This window comes from Plodia interpunctella, chromosome 17, assembly GCF_027563975.2.
Source record: "Plodia interpunctella isolate USDA-ARS_2022_Savannah chromosome 17, ilPloInte3.2, whole genome shotgun sequence".
NCBI classification, from domain to species: domain Eukaryota; kingdom Metazoa; phylum Arthropoda; class Insecta; order Lepidoptera; family Pyralidae; genus Plodia; species Plodia interpunctella.
This window is the reverse complement of record NC_071310.1, coordinates 1,109,060-1,132,263: the sequence shown is the minus strand read 5'-3', so window position 1 is coordinate 1,132,263 and position 23,204 is coordinate 1,109,060. Positions and strand designations below refer to the sequence as shown.

Genomic DNA, 23,204 nt, shown 5'->3' with positions numbered 1-23,204 from the left:
GATACGATCTCAGCACTGCGAGAGTGATGGTACGTCATCATTGTTATATGGAGAAAAAACATGATTGAAGCTTGCGCCAATATAAGTAAAATAAAAGGCTAACCTGTCGCATTAGAATATGTATATATGAATATGTTTTCTGTAATGATAAGTTAAGTTTTGGTGAATAAATATATATAAATAAAAAATAAAATAAATATATTAGGACAAATTGCACAGATTGAGCTAGCCCCAAAGAAAGTTCGAGACTTGTGTTATGGGATACTAACTCAACTATACTATATTTTATAACAAATACATATACAGATAAACATCCAAGACCCGGGCCAATCAGAAAAAGATCATTTTCCATCATGACCTGACCGGGGTCGAACCCGGGAGCTCTCGGTTCAGTGGCAAGACCACTGCGCCACCGAGGTCGTCAAATATGAAATTTTGAAAATATCAAATAGTACACGATATTGTATTCTATCTACGATTTTATGGTGTTATAAAATAAATTTAACAGACTAGGTTTTGACCGCGGCTTCAAACCTAGTCTATTAAGTTTAAAATTAACGCTATTTACCCACGGGAATATACTTTTTGTGGGATGTAAGATTGATTCTCTCTGTCTATTTCCGTACTTGTAACTTTATAATACGAAACAAGAAGATTGGTTGAGTAGATAAAGGTTAGTGTTAGGAGTTAATACAGGGTAGTGATAGTATCGTGATAATCTCGATCTGATCTGGAAGATAGTACCGTGAAAAGATAAAGAAATTTCGTTGTACTCTAAGCATCTCTACTCTGTAATTAATCCAGGTGTAATTTGCTTATCGTGGGTATAATTATCAAATTGGCGTTCGGTATGCATTGCCATGTAAAAAAGTTAAATGCGACCTTTTCCGGGATAATTTGGTTATTTCGATGTCTCTCTCGACAACGAAATGGATATATTTTAAAGCGTTGTATCTACGTGAAGTATTCTTTAAAAAAAAACAGCTATTGATGAAAAGCTGTAATCTATCATTTTTACAAAACGAATATGTATTTTGATTTCAATGAAAAAAACAGAGTTGGAAGAAGAATATGAATAAAAAATAAAAATATAAAAATATATTAAGTGTGTATGCAAATAGCTTAAGTGTGTATGTGTAATTAACTTTATATTCGATATTGGCATAATATATTATTAAAATGATATATTATATATATATATATCTTTTTGTCTGAGCGAAACCATAGTGCGTTTTAGAAGTGTTGGTGGCGCCATCTATTATCTTTATGTTCAAAACTAAAATATATAACAAAATTAAATTGAAAATTGATACCTTCTAATTATATCTATATCAGACTTTCACAAAAATATTGTTGCTGACTATTCATTTGTAATTTATAAAATATCATTAGATTATTATAAGGTGTTAATACAATAACAATCACAAAATTAAATTTAGTTTTTGAGTTCATTCACAACATAGAAATTGGGGCTTTACAGACATTTTGTTACGTCTAAATAATGTAAAAATAATACTTATGTTTATATCAAAAGTCATGCTATAAAAATTGATTCCAAAATCGATGTTTTATACTCTGTTTATTATAAAGGTTTAGAGAAGAAAATTTGAAAATTAGAATGATTAGTTTATGTTATTCACGCTATGGGCTTTCGAAATAAAAACACGTCAAAAATACCAGTACAATTACAATTTGTGTGTCAATTTGGCATGTGGTTTGAACCATAATGGCCCATGTGAAAAATTTATAACCTCTACCTTATCTTGATGACCTTTTTCGGTCCGAGGTCACCGTCGGTCAAGTTAAAGTCAAGTTAGATTTTTGTGATTAATATTCTGGGAAATATTGTATTTGGTAGCTAGTCACTTCCTGTTAAACCTAGTGTCAAGACAATAGTTAAAATATTTCAGGTAGTTTTACGTCAATCATGTTGTTTAGCCGACGAATTTAGCGAAGTCTTACCATCATTCCGAAACGCGATCCACTTTTCGACCTAAACTGTTCTCCATCGCAAATTCGTATCATCGAGTTAATTTTTTGTATGAACGTGATTCATTATAACCTATAATAACCTAAATTGAACTGAGTTGCATTGGGATCGATTTCATAAAAGTTGATGGTAGGCCTGCTGATCATTGTCACTTCTGTGTTGTGTAATTAATTAGTGTCGTTCTACGAAAATAGGTACCATATAGACAGAAGTCGCTTAAGGCGTTTCACTTGCCTATTTATATATCTATACAGGGCGATACTAGGCATCGTGCTGCATATGTCGTCAGTGAATGACCTTCATATGGTACCATTTCTCGTGGGTCTCTCATCACTTTATAAAAAGTCGAAATTTCAAAATCACTTGTAGGCCATCGTTTATTCATAATATTACTAGCTTTAGCCCGCGTTTTTTCTCAAGAAAACTGATTGAGTATATAAAGAATGAATTAGTATCAAAGAAACTCATCGCATTTATAAATTAAGTTGAGATTGGGATTACGATTGTGTCGTCATTAAATCATGAAGTTTTATCTGTTATAATGCCAAATATAAATGTCTAAAACAAAGGAAGATGTGAACACAATTTTCGTTTCAAACTTCAAAATTGTTTATCTATCTCTTTATCACCTGAATAAATTCTAAAACAATAGGAAAGTATTCCCGGAAGTTGAGATATTCGAAAATGTTTCTGCGAAAATTAATTATGACTGATTCTTGAAATGGCTAACCTAAAGGTTTTCGATAAATAACAAATTTCTAAAGTACGAGAAAGATAACGAAGACTCTTACCATTTAAATGGCTTTAATAATAAAACTGCTAGTCTCTTAACATTTTAAATGCCTTTAATAATAAAACTGCCAGTCTCTTACCATTTTAAATGGCTTTAATAATAAAACTGCCAGTCTCTTACCATTTTAAATGGCTTTAATAATAAAACTGCCAGTCTCTTACCATTTTAAATGGCTTTAATAATAAAACTGCCAGTCTCTTACCATTTTAAATGGCTTTAATAATAAAACTGCCAGTCTCTTAACATTTTAAATGGCTTTAATAATAAAACTGCCAGTCTCTTACCATTTTAAATGGCTTTAATAATAAAACTGCCAGTCTCTTAACATTTTAAATGGCTTTAATAATAAAACTGCCAGTCTATTACCATTTTAAATGGCTTTAATAATAAAACTGCCAGACTGTTAACATTTTAAATGGCTTTAATAATAAAACTGCCAATCTCTTAAAATTTTAAATGGCTTTAATAATAAAACTGCCAGTCTCTTAACATTTTAAATGGCTTTAATAATAAAACTGCCAGTCTCTTATCATTTTAAATGGCTTTAATAATAAAACTGCCAGTCTCTTAAGTTGAGTTGCTAAAAATACCAAATCAATTCTGGTTTCTTTTCTTTATATATTATAATTCTATCTCTATCTTGGTATACACCTACCTATAATAGCCCTATAATAAAACTGTTGGTAGGTTATGTCTGTACATAGAAGATATTAAAGAAAAATAATTTTGGGGTCTTTTATGGGACCAACAGTAGCTAAAACAATGTTTTTTAGAGTTTTTGTCTGTTTGTCTGTATGTTTGTTCGCGCATCACGCAAAAACAATTGATTTTTTATGTAGTTATATAGCAGATAGCCTAACTTAAAATCCGATATAGGTTTCATCGGATACGTTGCTTAGAACTCGACATAGGTATTTACTGTAATAAGAACATGAAATAAATGCAGGCGAAGCCGCGGGCTAAAGCTAGTGTAACATAATATTAAATTAACGTTAAACCAATTCTCTTTGTGAAAGCTCTCATTCAACGCAAATTCAATGAAGATTCAATTGCAAATTGAATGAAATAATCGCGCGAATGTGCCTCGGTTCTCAGAAGCGGGTGCTCAATTGTATCGGGGTTCCGTATTCTAGAGTTTACTTTAAGTAGGTAACTATTGATATATTGCATTGTTTAGTGTATGCCACTACCTGCCACTAGATGGCGGTAAATAGTCGTCAAAGGCATGTCAGATGCCTTTGGGCGACTTGAATAAAATCTCAAACCAGCGTTAGTAATGACACACTCGAAATGATGACGATTGTTTACTACAAAATTTGTCGATAAAACGAAAATAAATCTGCGCAAATCAAAACTGTCTAGTTAACCAGAACGTTTCAGTTATCTAAATATAATAAGTACGATGATCGTCATTATTGCATTATTAATAGTGATGCGCAAGGTCCCGGGGGAAAGGTGTTGTTTGCATTACAGTATGAGTAAGTGTGGTACGCAGAAAAGTTGCTAGCTACTGTCCGTCTGTGCGTGTATAGCTAGCTATTAGCTAGTACGCGTGTATAAATGTGCCCGTCAGATCTGTTCGATAGACGTGCCTGACGGACAGTTTGTTCGCTGGATGCTTGTCCGCTGCTCAGATGGTGTTAGACAAATATGTGGCCGCGTTGATCGTTTGTGGTAGGCCTAGTTCAAGTTCTCCGTAGTACAGGACGTGGGGCATTTAGGACAGGACAGTAGATGAGTAATATTATGCAGGACGGCAGTCACACAATGCTTGTAAAGCCTTTTATTGCTTCTAGCACCCATGACGTTTAACCATAACAATTAATGTTACAAATTTCGTTTCCCTTGATAAAGACTTAGGTACACAAAAACATAGTCTACACCTGCGATGGAAGGGAAAACGTATTCGAAAAATACGTTTGTCTTATGTGCAAATATAATTAAAAATGTAATTTGATTTTAATTGTACACAAAAACAAGAAATTGTTGAAGCAAATTACAATATTTAATAACCTCCAGAAAAAAACAGGGTACACGGAAAATTCATATTCGTAAATGGACTTTTTATGTAACACCTGTGTTGTTAGCGCAGTGCATTGTTCTAGAATTGTGATAACTATTCTAAAAATATGCAAGTCTGGCTATTTTTGTGCATACGAATATATATATGCATTTCGTTTGAAATTAGTTTGTGTATACGCGGATTTAATGTAATCTCGCTATACAGATTTTTATTTGACTAATACACTATAAAACAAATGTAATGCATATAAAATTTGTTTTATAATATGGTAGGCAAATAAAGAATTGTAGCGAAATGTTTAGCAAGCACCTACTTATCGATAATGATGCGTTAAGGGCCCAATTTCAAAGTCGGGAATATCGTTATGGGAAATTTGTTCCATAGCTATTTTACTTGCACATTGAAGACATAATTCATACAAAGTCAAAATCAAAATCAAATCATTTATTCAGAAATTTGGCCTTCACAGGCACTTTTTCACGTCATATTCTAAATTAAATGATGTTTACCAAAGCTATAAACTACTAACATTTCGGAACGACCACTGCTGAGAAGAAATGTCGAAAGAAACTCATTCAAACAGTGTTTGTCCCTATTATGCCAGAAGGGCTTACCATTTTTTAAATATAAATTTATGTATAATTTTTTATCAGTAATATAACAATGAAGTAGTTTGAATACGATTTAACAATTGAAAACGAAAAGCATTTAAATCTAATTTCATTTAAAAACTCTCGACACAATTCTTAAACTTTCAAATAAATATTCAAATCGCAGATGTTTTAAATATGGCTATATGATATTCCATTTGACGTCGGGGGTTAGAAGTACAATCGCATGACGATGACTATGGAAAAGCAAACAAATGGATTAAATTTTGGAAATTTGATAAACGGAACGATACCGAATGATCGAATAGGTTGGAGTGTACGCCCACTGCAGACCCACGCATCGCCCACCTACATGAAAACCTACATGATTGAAATTTACGTGAGGTTAGTAACTATGTGTCTGCCGAATATTACTTTCAAATGATTTTCTTGCGAATTTTAATTAGTAAGGCTGTTTGGAGGTCGTGGGCAAATATTTTTACCTAGGTATTAACATAGCCTTCTGTTCTGGGTGTGTTGTGTTCGTTTCTGTGTTTGTGTCTATCGGGCGCGCGATACAAGCTCAGTTTGGGCCGTTGAGTATTAATCATTTATCTATTCCTCCATACTCTCTCTCTCTCTCTCTCTCATCAGAGCGTTTTCTCGGGTCCTTCCCAGCCGTTGAGCGTCGGAGCCCAGGGTCCGCTTTCCTACTTTCTCGTCTATACTTCGCACGGTCGTCGGCATCAGTTGTCAGTTTACCCCTCTGCCAGGGCCGGGCGGGAGCGGCAGACATACCAGACATACATCGATACTAATTTTATAAACAGAAAACATTTATATATTTTTTGTTTGTAATGAATTAACTCAAAAACTACTGGACCGATTTCGATAAAATTTAGCACAGAGACAAACGAAACTTTCAGGAATAATATAGGATGGATTTTTTAAGGTTTTGCCCATAGATAAAAGAAATATTTTTACCGGAGCGTAGCCGAGACGACACGTGAACGTGTCGTCTCGTGAACACGTGAAACATTTTAATAACATTTGAATTTAAATAGGTATATTAGACATGTCCAATTTCAATATTTTATCTAATATCATAATATAAAACTGTTACACGATATTAAAATAGAGAGAGTTCGAACAATGCCAATATCAGCGAAGGATACGTATGTCTAGGTATACAGCTATATAGTCTGTGCTCCGAATACGTGATGCGACTGAATGAACCAATGGAATGAACGACACGAGTTGAAAATGTATTTTAATGCATCGAGTCTCATTTCAAAATGTTTATTAAAGTAAATATATTTTTTGAATAGTTATTTTTTTTTAGTCAACATGCTACGATTATCTGTATTAACTGTTATTAAAATTTAAGCTGTATCCTAATTACTGTCTATCTCTTCTTGTCTCGCTATGTACGCTTAATGTTAACGCTAATAAAATAAATACATTTTTAATTATTACATGTAACTCTCCAATAGTGTGCCAGACAATAATTCCTAAGTATTTTTTGTACACTGCTCAGCAATAGTGTGTGTTATAAAGTGATGAACATAATGTGTGGTCCAAGTCTCTGTCTACCCCGTGAGGGAGTAAGACTAGGAATGCGTTCTCTATGCAGTGTACGATCTGAGAGGACGTGACGTGAAAGCGAATGACACCATGCGAGTATGCGGAGACCATTATTCATTCCGCAGATTGCATCGTTGTTTTTAACCTTATCTTCATTTAATAATAATATTTCTAAATGCATTTTTGTTTTGTGTCCTATCCATAAACTTTTCATATGTGTAATATCTTAACTTTGACGATATCCGTGGCGTAATGGTCATCACGCCGGACTGCTCCTTGTCGTTCGCTCGTCGAGTATCGTCGAGTTAGTATCCCGTAACACAAGTCTCGAACTTACTTTGGGGCTAGCTCAATCTGTGTGATTTGTCCTAATATATTTATTTGCTACATTAGTGGGGGCCCGTCAGGCCATAATGGACTGAGTGAACTTTTTCTGATTGACCCGGCACTTGGATATTTATCTAATGTATTTTATGTTATGAAACATAGTATCGTTGAGTTAGTAATCCATAACACATGTCTCGAACATACTTTGTGGCCAGCTCAATCTGTGTCACATGTCCATATATGTATAGATATTTATTTGTTTAATTGGATATAGATGCGTCGGATAGAATTATTATAAACACATGTAGCTTTCTATAAGTGAAATAATTTTAGCTACTTTCCGTATAGTCCTCGGAGACTTACACGAAGACACAAACTTACAAACTATTCTTAGATATGGAAGGACATTTGAAAAAAATAAATAAATAGGGACAAATGACTTACAAACTATTCTTAGATATGGAAGGAACATTTGAAAAAAAAAAAATAGGGACAAATGACACAGATTGAGTTGGCCCCAAAGTAAGTTCGAAACTTGAGTTATGGGATACTAACTCAACGATACTATATTCTATAACATATACATATATAGATAAACATCCAAGACCCAGGTCAATCTGAAAAAGATCATTTTTCATGTTGACCTGACCGGGATTCGAACCCGGGACCTCCACTGTAGCAGTCCGGCATGATGACCATTAAGCCACGGAGGTCGTCAAATATACTATGTTTTCGTTCACCTCAAGCAGGTGGCAGTCGAGGAAAATGACTAACTACTAATGACCGTATATGTAAGAATGATCTACTGACTCAATAATTCGCATAAAGCTTCGTTTCTGTGCTATTCGGATACGATAGCCCGAGATTTTCCAATTACGTCAAAACGGACATGGAAGATTAACAAGAATGTACGATAGAGGCGCTGTTGAATTCCCATATACTATTTCGTTAGCGATATAAATTGTTTTACGATATAAAACTCGTGCTATCGCCACTGGCTACATCACTTCATCATCCCTTATGCCATTTCACTTGGGGTCGAGTCTCCTCGTTCACCTGCGCTAGAGAACTCTGCTCCGGGTTGACGTGGGTTTATATTTGGTATATTGGACCACCAGGTGCCCACTAAACCACGTTAGATGTAAAATCACACAAAAATACACAGTAAAATCAAACAAAGTCGCTTCCCGTTGTCTGTCCCTATCTATGCTTAAATATCTTAAACTACACAACGGATTTTGATGCGGGTTTTTAAAATATATAGTGTAATTCCTGAGGAAGGTTTATGTGTATAATTTTTTACCCGAGCGAAGCCGGTACGGACTGTTAGTAGTAAATTATAATCGAATCGTTCTCCATTAATAAAAAAACATGCGAGAACGATATCAGTCAATACAATTGGAAAGCATTAATCACACATAAAGACTAATACAGACGTTTGAGAATTCACTCCACATTACCTCACACGTCACGTCCTCGCATAGACTATATAGCGTATAGAACTGTCATATTAAATCTTCCCGTTATTTTTTTAAAGCATAGACTATATATCGTATAGAACTGCCACGTTATATCTGCTCTTGAATTTTTCAGCTTATTTAAAACATTATTGCTCAAATTTACAAATCAAGGATTTAATGCCATATGGCATTCTCTTATTACTAAATGGGGAGAAAAAACAGTCAGAGAAAGGGTACGCAACAGTTCTTTATTTTTATATAGTATACATACACACACACAAATGCAGCAGCGCCCCAAGTGGCGAATTCAATAACTTCAGCCATCATTGTGTGAGGGATTATAATAAAATGAAAAGAAAAACTTATTGTTTACATAAAAAACATATACCTTTTCGATTGATTTGATTTCAACCGTTGGTTTCAACAACCGAATGCTCCACTTAAGTAAACCAACAAAAAATAATAAATTATTGGCCGTACTGTATCCATGGGCTTTTATTTCAATAAGTGCCTCGCAGGCCGTTCAACCTCCAGCGCCTATTGAATAAATCATTTCACGTGATTTACAAAAAACATACAAAAAACGTAACCGGACTTACAAAAAACGTAACATGAACGAGAAATAAAACTTTAATAGACCAGGTTTAATGCTTATAATCGTATAGCTGTAGCTTTTTCAGTAGTTTTATAGGCCAGGTTAATTATATTTTTAATACGAATTGCTATGTTAGTTTAGTTTCAGCTAGTTTTCTTTAATAATATGGTTTGAGAATTGATTGTGAAGCGTTGGTCTAGTGGTTAAGACTGCCTGTGATCGAATTGTGAGAGGTTCGAACCTTACTCATGTCACATGAGTTTGTGTACTAATTTGACTCCTGTAAAGTAGTATGAAATCTACTTACTTTCCGTGAAAGAAAACCGCGGAAAGAAGACACGGTCTTTACCGTGGTGAAAAATACGCCGGTGACTTTTTCCGGAATGAAAAGTAGCTTATGTCCTTCTCCATATTCATAACTATAAGAAATTTCTACATAGGTTGTCTTATACAGCTGATAGGTAGTAATAGCATTTCCAAAGACAGTTTACGTTAGTTTACGATTCTTAAAGTTTATTTTTAAGTTGCCCCTCACAAGCTTCACGGCCCCGGATGGAACTAGGAACATGAGAAGATGTTAGAGAAAATACAGTAAGAAGCATAGATGGGTTTGGAACCCAACTGAAAGATGGGTTCTCTCCCATCTCTGGTAAGAATGGGATATAGTTTTTAAGAACAGTTTTTTGACTTGTTCCAGTCATCTCGAAGCAACGTAAGCGGCGATGCGTGTGAACGGCGAGACCCGTGCCAACACGGAGGTGTTTGCATCAGCACTGATGATGGACCGATTTGTGAATGCAGAGATGGCGATTACGAGGGGGCGTTCTGTGAGAGAGGTGAGTGACCTTGCCGGTTTACTGGAAGCTTCTGATTTTGATTATAAATATATATTTTTTTTAATTTTAATTTTCGAATTATTACGGTGTTCTTATAGGTAGTTTAAAAATAACCGGTATTTTCACTTCATTATCACATCAAAATTATTAGGTATATATAAATCTGCGGTATCAATATTAATACATTATAATATAGAAGTTTGCGTTAAAAATGAACGGATTTTTGTACGATTTCTGATTCATGAGGAAGGTTTTAGTGTGTTTTGAAAAATTGGTGGCAAAAGTTTAAAGCAACCACTTTCTCCGAATGCCCACGAAGTTATCAATTTGTATAATTTAAGAATACACTAGGGAACATTTGATTCGCAACACATCACTCTATCTCACGCATTACCATTGATTCCAGTGAAATAGCACATAGTCGATCTCACTCACGCAATTTGTAATGAAAAGGAAAAAGCGATATGTTTCGCGTCAAATGTACCCTAGTGTATTCGTGACTTAAAATATACAAATTGGTAACTTCGTGGGCATTCCAAGAAAGTAGTAAGCGTGATCTCGTAGATTCTTATTAATCTTCTTAGTATGAACTGTTTTAAAGTAATAGAAGGATTAACGAAATCCTTCGAGAAAACTAGACGTACCATGCAGTCATTTATTTATTTATTTGGCTAAATACAACGGTACACAATATGTATCCCTTTAAAGTATTTAGTAAGAAAAAATAGGCACTTACAAAAATTTCTTAGAGAAACACAATATTACCATCCTAAACACGCACATTCGTCAATCTCACAAAACTGCAAACAATTCCTGAGAAGCGTCTTCAATCCATCAACGAACACATCACACTCAGGTTCCTGGTTCAGGAATGCGTTGAGATCCGCTGGCATGCGGCACAGCGGAGACTGTGCATGGGATACAGTACGTGTATGAGGTGTTGCGAACAGTTTTCGTGGTTGACAATTGCGTTGTAAAGGATTAGGTACATACAACAGACATAACTCATTATGAAGTTCATATAAACGGGCGGGCAGTTCATATAAACCCCTGAAGTCCAGAATTATCAAGATTTGAAAATTAATAAAGTCAAAACAATAGAATGTTGTCATAGTTTAATCTCCTAAGGCAGTTGGAGTTCAAGAAACTTGGTGTTATTATAGTTACTATAACTAAAGTTTCCAACCAGGGCTCAAGCTGAGTCAAGTGAGGAGAAGATGAAAATAAAATAGTTTTATTACAAGATCGCCAGTCGACCTCGGCTAATGGCGCAAATATCAAATGTAATGTTTGTTAAACACGCGACCTATAGTTTTACCTCGCACTTTTGTTAAACAAGAATTATTATGAGTTAATGCCGGTTTGTCACAATCAATTTGCCACGATTAAACAAGTGTTACAACAACGGGTTTATGTCATTTTGTCACAGTAAATTTGCCATGTTTACGCGAAAAGTGTAACAGAGCGGTACGCTCTGTACTTAAAATTTCTATTAATTAACGTGAACTTTTAGATTGTATTTTATAGTTTTTTTTGTTATAATTACGGTATCTCTGGAAGGCGATCATTTGAGCTCACGAGACGATATAATGTTGAACGGAGGCCGTTTTCCCTTAACTGTGTTATATTTTTTAATTAAAATTTTTAAAGTGAAAACTTCTTTAGCGTCGTTGTGCAATTTTTGTGATGGGTAAAAAATGTTAAACTCGCGTCAGGACACGTGACCTTATCGAAAATTCGTAAGACGTCAAAAATGCACAACGTTAATATTCGAGTTTTCAATCATGCCGACACTCGCGGAGTGCATTCCGTTTTTTTTATTCAACTTGAGATGACAAGATGGCATTCATAAATTATTGACGTCAAAATTTACTTTTAACTAAGTCTACCTCTGTCTTCATAAGCGCAGGTGAAGAAGAAGCGACACAACAAACTTCACCGTAGCCTTTTCTTCAAAGACTTTAATTATCAAATGTAGTTCTTATGAGTTCATACAAACTAAGAGGCTCGTTGTATATTATTTATTATGCAATAATTTGAATGTCGAAAAATTTTCTTTTTTATTGTAAAGGTACGATATGGTTTGTTTGAACTGATAATGTTTGAGCAAATAAACTTTTTTTTTTTTTACTAGCACTATATCCACTGGCTCTTCGTCCATACAAATGTTTAACGTGTCGGATATAGAGAAATGTCCTTAGAGATCGCATGCGAAGCCCCATTATCAGTAACCATTAAGTGTTCGGAAATAAAACTATTATGCTCTCACGAGAGGGCAACGACTCCCTTGTAAGAAGGATAAGTGACTTTTTGCTTGGGCGAATTATTTTCGTTGTCTTAATCATAACAGTCTCCGTCTCCCAGTTTTCCTGGTTTCTTCCATTGTCCTTGAGCGTCGGAGCCCAGGGTCCGCCTTTCTATTTTTCCGTTTCTACGTCGCATGTATTTATTTATTCACTATCTTAATCCACTATCTTATCTTAAATGACAATTCGACTTGGGGCAAAAATATTTTTTGTATGTATGTATGTATGTAGTAATCAACTTTTGAGCTATATACGCGATATTTCAAGTTTTCCCATTTTGTAAACTGAGTGACGCAAACAGAAAAATCAGAAGAAAAAAAAAACAAATGAATGACGGTTAACGAAACACAAATACATGTGTAAATTCCTCTCAGCTGGAATTCCTGACCAAAGAGGAGAAATTTGTGATTAAAGTGGCCAGTACAACAAAACGCTAATTTCACATGTAAAGACCTAATATATATATATATATCCTTTTGTATTTTTTACACTTTCGAAGATAAATGGCCAATTACCCTATTGTGACGTTTAACTGCAATTGAGTGCAACGTACTTACTAGTTACAGCTCCCATTGTTTGATGCGCCTTATTGTAGGGTTGTGAAGCTGCCTTTTTTGTATATCTTATAGCCGTAGCCGCTGTTTCTGGTCTGGTCTCTGGTGGTCGAGGAATACAATGCACACAACGACATCTTTCGTAACCTTTTTTTATATAATTTTGTTAACATAGTCCCACTGCTGGGAAAAGGTCTCCTCGGCTTCCAGTCTTATAAATAAATTTTAAATTAATAGTTAATTTTTATTTCACTTGGATGAGAGAGCTTATCTTAGTGTGTGCTTTAATTAATTTTCGACTTAGACCTATATTTTAATATTATATAGAGGTCTATATTTTATACAGGTCATTTACAAAAACGAGTTAATTCCTGCAATGAAAATTTATTGATCAAACCAAAAAAATCGGGTTTCTCATGCAGCATTCATTCACGAGTGAGAGTATGATATTAATAACATACTCGATCCCGTGAATATTTTAAAAATCGAATTTAGTTTCGTAAAAGATTAATTCAATGTTCATAATTCAAATTTATTTCCAACCAGTGCTATACAACGAAGCGAAACGCACCAATTTATAATTAATTCGAAATCGTGTGACAGCCCTATAGGCGGGGTGTAGCACGCGAAAAGTTTAAACAGTTTTGTGTTTGCTTGGTGTTTCACTAACCGCCCTGCCTGTGTATGTGTTTGTGTCCATTGCACCTACGGCACGAGGCTTGTGCTTCATGCGGGCCATCACAACGCGATTTTATATCAACACTTGATTTGTCTTGTTGCCCGCAGCTGTCATGATAAGAATAGCATTGAAAATTCCGAAAGAAACAAATTGTTTTTTATTGTTTCTTAAAGAAAAAAATAACAATAAATAAAGCTAAACTTTAAGCTAAAGTTTAGCTTTTGGAGAAATACTAGTCATCTATATAAAGTAATATTTGATGCCTGAGAAGGTCTAATATCTGAATAAAGGCTTGACTTTATAAATAAATAGAAAAATATGTACGAAAAATACATTTTCAGTGAAGGACAATGCTGGCAGTTTTGAAATCTCAATGTGTTTGTCAGTTCATCGCACCTAAATGGCTAATGAAAAAAATTAAGATAAATGTTGTTTTTATACTTATTTTACAAGTGATGTCTCAGGATTTTTTTCTTCAGGAATAAGGGGAATATACCATGATAAACTATTAGCATCTAAAAATAATACTTTGCTGCATATAAAACTCCTAAGTAAGATGACGAATATATATTTCTCCAACGTAAATGCGTAATTAAAATTGAGTGACAGCCCTACGGCGGGCTTACACGCGAGCTAAAAGTTTGAAGTTTCTGTTTACTTAGGTGTTTCAATAAAATCTGGCTTATCGTACGTTATTATGTTAGGATTTACAACTATATAGATATACATAAATGTTAGTAGCTACGCTCCTCGGTGAATTTTCGAGCATTTGACCGCTGTCATTATCGTCTTTCAAAATAAAAAACCATTCTAAAATCTTAAAAATAAAATATTGATAAAAGTTTTACACAGTTTATTTGGTATAGTTTATTATTCATAAATTAAAGTAGTAAACTACTTTAATGTATGAATAATAAATAAATTAAAGTAGTAAAGTTTCAGTTCATACATCCAACATAATTATAAACCAAAGACCTCCAACACATGTGTCTGTCTGTTCGCGATAATAATAAATTAACCCAAAGTAAGTTCTACACCTGTGTTATGGATACTAACTCAACGATACTATATTTTATAACAAATACATAAATAGATAAACATCCAACACCCGGGTGAATCAGAAAAAGATCATTTTCCATTGGGATCGAACCCGGTCAGAGGCAAGAACTTCACCACTGCGCCACCGAGGTCGTCAATTCAAAACTCAAAAACGCATTTTCATGCGGTTTTCACCAATAGATAGCGTGATTCCTGTGGAAGGTTTAGTTGTATAATTTGTTAAGTCTTTGAGCGAAGTCTGGACGGGCAGATAGCCATTGTATATTCCAGGACGGCCCGGTCACACCAGATACGACTATAATTACCGTCACTCGGTTGAGCGTCCATTGCGTTTTTTACTCCCACAATAAATATTGCTGCCGCGCGGAGTGAGCTATCTACAGCGATTAATATTGTCTGTCAGAATCTCACGTCACGTTTGCAATTAAGGACCTCGTGACTTTATTTCCTTCTATTGAATAAGAATTTATTAATCATTTATAGCTTTTGTCCGTAGCTTCGCTCGCGGCGTTCATTCACAGTGAAACAAAAATATTCATTCATAAAAATGTTCAACTTTTAGTCGTTAGCCTCTAGTGTCGTATTTTGAATGAGTTTGATATACAATATTGACGTTCTACACAATCTCGTAGCAGTCCAATGCACAAAGTTCAAGCAGACGTCGTAGATTGTCTACGACGTGCTACACAATCTCGTAGCAGTTATAACCACGATCATTAGCTCAAGCAGACGTCGTAGACGGTCTACGACGTGCTACACAATCTCGTAGCAGTTATAACCACGATCGATCATTAGCTCCAGCAGACGTCGTAGACGGTCTACGCGTGCTACACAATCTCGTAGCAGTTATAACCACGATCATTAGCTCAAGCAGACGTAGTAGACGGTCTACGACGTGCTACACAATCTCGTAGCAGTTATAACCACGATCATTAGCTCAAGCAGACGTCGTAGACGGTCTACGCGTGCTACACAATCTCGTAGCAATTATAGCCACGATCATTAGCTCAAGCAGACGTCGTAGACGGTCTACGCGTGCTACACAATCTCGTAGCGCCCAATCCATATAGCGCTCAATAACGATTTGTGGCAGAATGTAAAGTCGCAGCTCCTAATGCAATTGAAAAGAGGAGAGTAGAGACAACAAGATGATGAGAGAGAGAGAGAGAGAGAGTGGTAAACGATGTATAATTTAACCCCGCTGAATGCTGACACTAATGGCAGTCTCCCGCGGCGATTAAGTTTTTTAATATAAGCTCCGGAAGTTGCGATGAGCTTCAAGTATTTACGGCTTTAAGCTCAAGTGAAATTAGTTTGCCACGCGCTACTAGCGCGGTTAGGTTACTAGTTGTTAACTAAGGTTTATTGTTACTAAAATATTTTAGTCTGTCTGTAATAGTCTTGTATGCCAGTAGACTGAGCTACATCGAATAGTTAACCGCAATTATTATCTATTCACCAAGTAATTGACGATTGATTAAATTAATTCATTAAATTGACGACCTCGGTGGCGCAGTGGTAAGGTTCTTGCCACTGAACCGAGAGGTCCCGGGTTCGATCCCCGGTCGGGTCATGATGGAAAATGATCTTTTTCTGATTGGCCCGGGTCTTGGATTTTTATAAAATATAGTATCGTTGAGTTAGTATACCATAACACAAGTCTCGAACTTACTTTGGGGCTAGCTCAATCTGTGTGATTTGTCCTAATATATTTATTTATTTGATTATTCACGGCGCGGAATCTCTTAACTGAGCGTTTTTCTTCCTCAGCCGTTGAGCTTCGGAGCCCAGGTTCCGCTTTCCTACATTTTCGTCTCCACTTCGCACGGTCGTCGTCATCCCTACTTGTTAGATGAATGTAATGACTATTTTCTAGCACAAAGTTCGATATTGATTCCGATTCGAACCTTGACCTTGGCGCCCTTACACGTACCATAGACCTTATTACTACGAAGCCATTAGCCCTACCAAGTATTGTAAGGTTATTCACGATTAGATTAAGTTTTTTGAAACACTGACATTGGACTGGGTCAAATGAAATACCTAGTTTTTTTTTTGTTGCTTTTCGATTTTTTTCAACGTGAATATCTTTTTACCTCATTTCTTTAAATTTATTAATTATAATTTATATTAATATATATATATATATAAAAAATGGTAAGCCCTTCTGGCATAATAGGGACCAACACTGCTTGAATGAGTTTCTTTCGGCATTTCTTCTCAGCAGTGGTCGTTCCGAAATGCTTGTAGCTTTGGTAAACATCATTTAATTTAGAATATGACGTGAAAAAGTGCCTGTGAAGGTCCAATTTCTGAATAAATGATTTGATTTTGATTTTGATTTAATTATATAAAGTCCCATCATTTAACATTACAACGCTATGTGAAATTCGGTTTATATATAGAGACGTGCATCATAATGACAGGCCAAACAATAGGTAATTTAAATGCTGTAGTGATTTTGTGTATTTTTTGTTATTTTGTTACCCTTTTTCTAACTCAAAATAGCGGAGTTTGGGCCGTTGAGTAGTGTTGTCTATTTTTTTTTCGCAAACATATATTTAGGACTATCTTCATGCCTAAAGATTTCATCCAAGAAAAATATACTGAACAAACTGCGCCCCGGGGCTTCGCTCCCGTAGGAATTTCGGGATAAAATGTACACTACGTGTTATTCCAAGTTATATTCTACCCGTGTACCAAATTTGATAACAATTAGTCCAGTAGATTTTGCGTGAAAGAGAAACAAACTTTCACATTAATTTATAATATTAGTAGGATTGGCGCGTTTGAAGCCGCGATCCAAAGCAAGTAATGTAATATAAGTATATAAATATATTTAATATATTATTATATTAGGACAAATCACACAGATTGAACTAGCCCCAAAGTAAGTTCGAGACTTGTGTTATGGGATACTAACTCAACGATACTATATTTTATAACAAATACATATATAGATAAACATCCAAGACCCGGGCCAATCAGAAAAAGATCATTATCCATCATGACCCGACCGGGGATCGAACCCGGGACCTCTCGGTTCAGTGGCAAGAACTTTACCACTGCGCCACCGAGGTCGTACTGCATATTATGTGTTAAGACAATAATAATCTTTTAATTAGTTGTATTGTAAACAAACATATTTGTTTCAAGATAAAAATGCCGAGCAAAAAAAAAAGTATTCATATAACATTTATGTCCCAAGTAGCGACGTCACAAAAGTTAAGTTAAAAATAATTACTTGACTGCGACGAAACTCCATAAATCTTCGAGAAATTTTATGATTTTTTTTTTTACTTTTTATATTTCGTTCGGGGAGCTTTAGGAAACTTTTCTCGTTTTGGAGAACACGGCGCACCTTTGATGTGCGTACTACGTTATCCTTCTGTCGTCGAAAATTCGATTTTAATTCAATCAATTAATTGAATTATTTCATTAATCCATGAAATTTGGCGGACTATATAAATCTAATTCGGAATTATTCTAGTTAGGAATCTGTATGAAGAATCAACAGAAACCTATATAGATGGGTTTTTTTCAGTCCTCTCAGTTTACTGCTTGGATGTTCAAAGTATGCTACGATCCACAAAACTGATAATGACGTAATAAAGTAGTTCTTAATATTTTTATTATTATTATATGGTCAAGCATTGGTACAAATACTACATCAGTACAACTCTTTCTTAACTACTAATTGTGCAACATTCTTATGAGCACTAATTTGGGATAATGCAGGAGATAACAAACTTATGATAGTAATTCTTTAATGTCCTCATGATGATATCGAGTAACTTTCATGATCATAATATGACTAAAGTTAGGATTAACTTGTAGTGCTAAGCACACCTCCCGATCAGAAGGTCTAAGTAGCCACACGTCCAACAAAGCCAAACGTCTAATGATCAATCTGCCTAGCTAGCTTTTCGCCCATGTAGCAAAACGTCTAACTATCAAGAGGCAACATAAATACTTTTACGGATACTTGCAGATTCACAGATAATTTTATATAGCTTACACATTATATATATATATATATAGGATAATCACGACATGAGACAGTTCGACAAGGAAAAGGATTTTTAATTGCAAATGATATTAAAACTTATAATTGCAACAAACCATGCGAATTATGTACCGTTCCCATTTAATAATATCTACATCTATTGAGTAGCAAAATAGTTTTAGAGCAATGTCTTTCAAAAGTAATAGGGATAAGGTTAGAAGCTACACGTATACTCTAGATAAAATAATAATAATACATAAATAAATAAATATATTAGGACAAATCACACAGATTGAGCTAGCCCCAAAATAAGTTCGAGACTTGTGTTATTGGATACTAACTCAACGATACTACATTTTATAACAAATACATATATAGATAAACATCCAAGACCCGGGCCAATCAGAAAAAGATCATTTTCCATCATGACCCGACCGGGGATCGAACCCGGGACCTCTCGGTTCACAAGCAAGCACTTTACCACTGCGCCATCGAGGTCGTCAATAATTCACAGACTGTATCAATGCAGCATTATATGAAGATTTAAAGTAAGTTGGAAAGTCCTTTTAGAAAATAATCCTAACTAATATTATAAATGCGAAAGAAAAGAAAGAAAGTAAGTTTGTTTGTTACCCCTTCACGCTTTATCTGGTCAACCAATATTCCTGATTCAGCAAGGTACATGAATGAATAGCTAGTACAATTATAAAAATAAACTCGACCAGCGTAATAACATCGCCAACGCTATATTTAAAGTAGCTATCACGGGAATAAAAAATTCAGTTGTAACATTTGTGATGTATGTAGTTGTGGGTGTAACGAAAAATGGTTTTAGTCAAAGTTACTCCGAAAACAAATGGTAGAGGTTCTATCGAGAAAATGTCACCCAAGCTCGTTCCGGTGATTGCGTCGAGACACGTGCGGGGGCGAATTATGTTTTCATTTTGCGGAGATGGTCCAATTTTTTATATTGCCGTTTAAAAAATTATAATACCCCGCCATAAACACATATTTAATTCGTCTATGCGTTTACCTGATTCTTCCTTAGTTATAAAATGTCGGAGCCCAGAGACTGTTTTCTGTTTCTTTTCCTTCGCACCGACATCGTCGGTATTGTTAGGTATCAGTTTATTGGTACGCTTCGTAAAGAAACAGCCATAGATTATAATAATAGATATAATCAACACATTTCACTTATATACTTTCTGGATTTATGCATGTAACTTGCACAATTTTCAAGTTAATAGTGCGTGTTTCCTCTTAAAAACCTGTTCTCCCTTAAGAACGAAGTATTATACAGAAGTACTTTGTAAAAAGGTATGTTACAAGTCTGATGATTATGTGAACGACAATAATGTTTGGCCCAAACATGGTGCAGTGTATCCTCATAACATATGTAATTTATTTATGACATTATTACGTACGTTCTGTACATTCCTCTTTTTATTTATATATTTCTTTTTGTGTGACAATTTTCAATAATTTTATTGTAAATACAACTTTTCTTTATTTGATTTATTCATTTAAATTTTGACATTTTTAATAATGATCTAAATTCGTCCTCCTAATCAGGTCAGGTTCCGGTAGGATAATTGAAAAACTAATTATGAATCAAAAATTCCTCGGAATCGCGGGTTAACATTTTCTAGACATTTCATCCTGGAAAATGAGGGTAGGGAGGAAGGGAGGTCCTGTAGGAAAATTAAAATAACAATCCACTGACTGACTGACTGACTGAAAGATTGTATGGGACTTAATACAATTTTCAAGATAAAAAGCTAAATTTGGCACACTTACTTTTTGTAGTAAATAACAGTAATAGTAAATACAAAAAAAATGTTTAATTTACGTTTGTGGTTAATAAAAAACCGGGACGTAAAATGTTATCGAAAATGGGACGGCACGCGTTGCAGAAAGCGGTAGTGGGAGTAGGAGCGGGAAATGGGAAGGAGACACGAAGTGGGAAACAGGACGGGACACATTGCAAAAAACATGATGGCACAATATGTAGGAAACGGTACGGGATATCTACTTTACATTACATAGCAGGAAGCGGGATTGGACAAGTTTGCGGGACGAGACACGCAGCGGGAAACAGAAAATTGAACTAAAGATGAGAAAAAATGCGAATTTGAATCATATATTTTACCATATTGTTTACCAGTCTTACAGAGTACGCGATAAAAAAAATACTGAGATTTTGCTATGAAATTTACGCAGGCGAAGCCGCGGGTAAAAGCTTGTTTTTAATATAAATAAGACCTATATTTGTTGATTGACGTCCTTGGAGAAAAGGCTGCGGTAAAGTTTGTTGCGCCGCTTCTTCTTTACCTGCACTTTGGAAGCCAGTAGGCAGTAGACTTAGTTTAAGTAATTTTTTGACGTCAATAAGTGATGTATATCATCCTAAATTGAATAAAGAATTTTGAATTTGAATTTGAACTTATTTAAATTTAACGGTATCCATCCAGTAAATGTTTGGCTCGACGGCGACGACTCCACTTTTCAAGTTCGACGTAACAAAATATTTGGTTACCCATCATATGACTTAGCATCCCAAAATTGCTTGACCACTGTTATCGGACCACAAACAAAAGTTTTGAATTTTCAGTTACTTATACTTAATTGTAGATAGATATATCTACAATTAAGTATAAGTAACTTTTCGACAAACGATTTCAAAGAGTATTTTAATGCCCGTATTTTTACCAAAATATTGAATCGTTTTAGCGTAACTGGGGTAAATTCGCCGAAAAACTTTTTATTCGTTCGGCGATAACGTGGCTTCCGAAAGAGATGTATTTCGAAAGGTTTGAGCCATTCGGACGATATTTGGTGCGTAAAACGTGAAATTGTAAAGTGGCGCAATCGGGTCAGTTGCCAGGAACAGCCTCGACTATTCCACGTAGATTTCTACTGCTCTGGGGCTTGGTATATTTGCTTGATTGTAATCGTTTCTAAAACTTAGTTTATAAGGAAAATGAAAAGGGAATTTTAAGGATTATTTCCATATAGATTTTATTGGTACAAGTTTTATTTTATTGGAAAATTTTATTGGTGATATGCTTTAGCAAAATCTCTTGCTAGCGTTAGTTGGGTATGTCTACCGTAGAGTGTGGTAATTTTTATTCATGTTACTTAAATGAAAGTTATACAATAGATCTAAATTAAGATTTAAAATAAAACAAAGAAAAATCATCCTGTGATTCAGACATTAAAATGTAGTGATCAAAATAATTATAAACAATTAACAATATTAAACTTACTTGTACAAAACTAATCATATATATATAAATCATATATCGGTAATAATAAGTTATATTACAAAAGAAACAAGTATTTTAAAACTATAAGTAATTCTTCTGTTTTGGTCATATTTAGGAGGGTTTCAAGGAGGTTATTTTTGTAATACTATAAATGAGAGGATAAAAACTTAGTTTTTCATTTAATCTGTTGTAAAGAATTGGACCAAGGAAAAGGAAAAGTCTATGGGTGAAAGCATGTTTTGTTTCTACGCTTTTGAAGCAAACAATATCTTTCCGTCTTTTGTTATTAAATTTAGTGCTGTATCTTTGTAATACTTGATTGTTTGTAAACTCATTATTTAACAAAGAGAACACCAAAGAAAGGGAGTACTTTCTTATAATCTTTTTCTCCAATAGCGGAGAAGATGGAGAAGAAAAGCGGGCTTTGGGTAGCTGAGAAATAGATAACGCTCGAGTAAAGTATAAATATTTTTAAAAGTTGGAATTAATGCATTTCCCAACTAAACTAACTGAAACTTGGTGTAAGTATAACAAAGTGCATATTACCGAGAAGCCATAGTGCAAACATGATAACAGTTACGATGCATCCCGATGTTATCAATATTGGAATAATCCCCGAAGTAACGGAGAGCAAAGTTTTTGTTTTCCGGTATATTTCAGGATGATATTAGAATTTATTACAACGTTCCTTCTATGGGAATGTTTTTTTTTTTAATTGTAACAATAATAAAGTTAAAAATAAAAGGTTTTCAAGGTAATTTAATCGGGAACATTTATGGAAATGCTCATGTTACTCTGATTTCGGAAATATTTCGTGGTGTTATCCACAGGAATAATAAAATTTGAAGTGTGACATAGACGAACATTTAATCTTGTTATTCACACAGAATAATCTATTGCTTTTGACTACTTTTCACTTGATAGAAACATGACAAAATATTTAATAATTTTCAGTCAATAAATTCTAAAATATATTGAATATTCAACAATTGATATATTTTCAGTAAAATGTAACAAACATTATCAGAATTTCACTACATCGGCTCCGCCTCTCATCCTTTGTTGTCGACATCGTGACCAGCGAACAGTCAGCTTTTGTAACGACAGTTTGACAATGCCTATAAATATATATTTTT

General features: G+C 34.6%; 1 protein-coding gene across 7 annotated transcripts in view; it reads left to right on the top strand.

Annotated features, from left to right (window-relative positions):
- Positions 1-23,204, top strand: part of LOC128676850 (neurexin 1-like) — a 157,362-nt gene that overhangs the window by 78,799 nt on the left and 55,359 nt on the right. For all 7 annotated transcript variants that reach the window (XM_053757246.2, XM_053757245.2, XM_053757243.2 and 4 more), the window contains exon 5: positions 10,060-10,198. In XM_053757246.2, the coding sequence (XP_053613221.1) occupies positions 10,060-10,198 (139 nt within the window). The remainder of the gene's footprint in view (positions 1-10,059; positions 10,199-23,204) is intronic.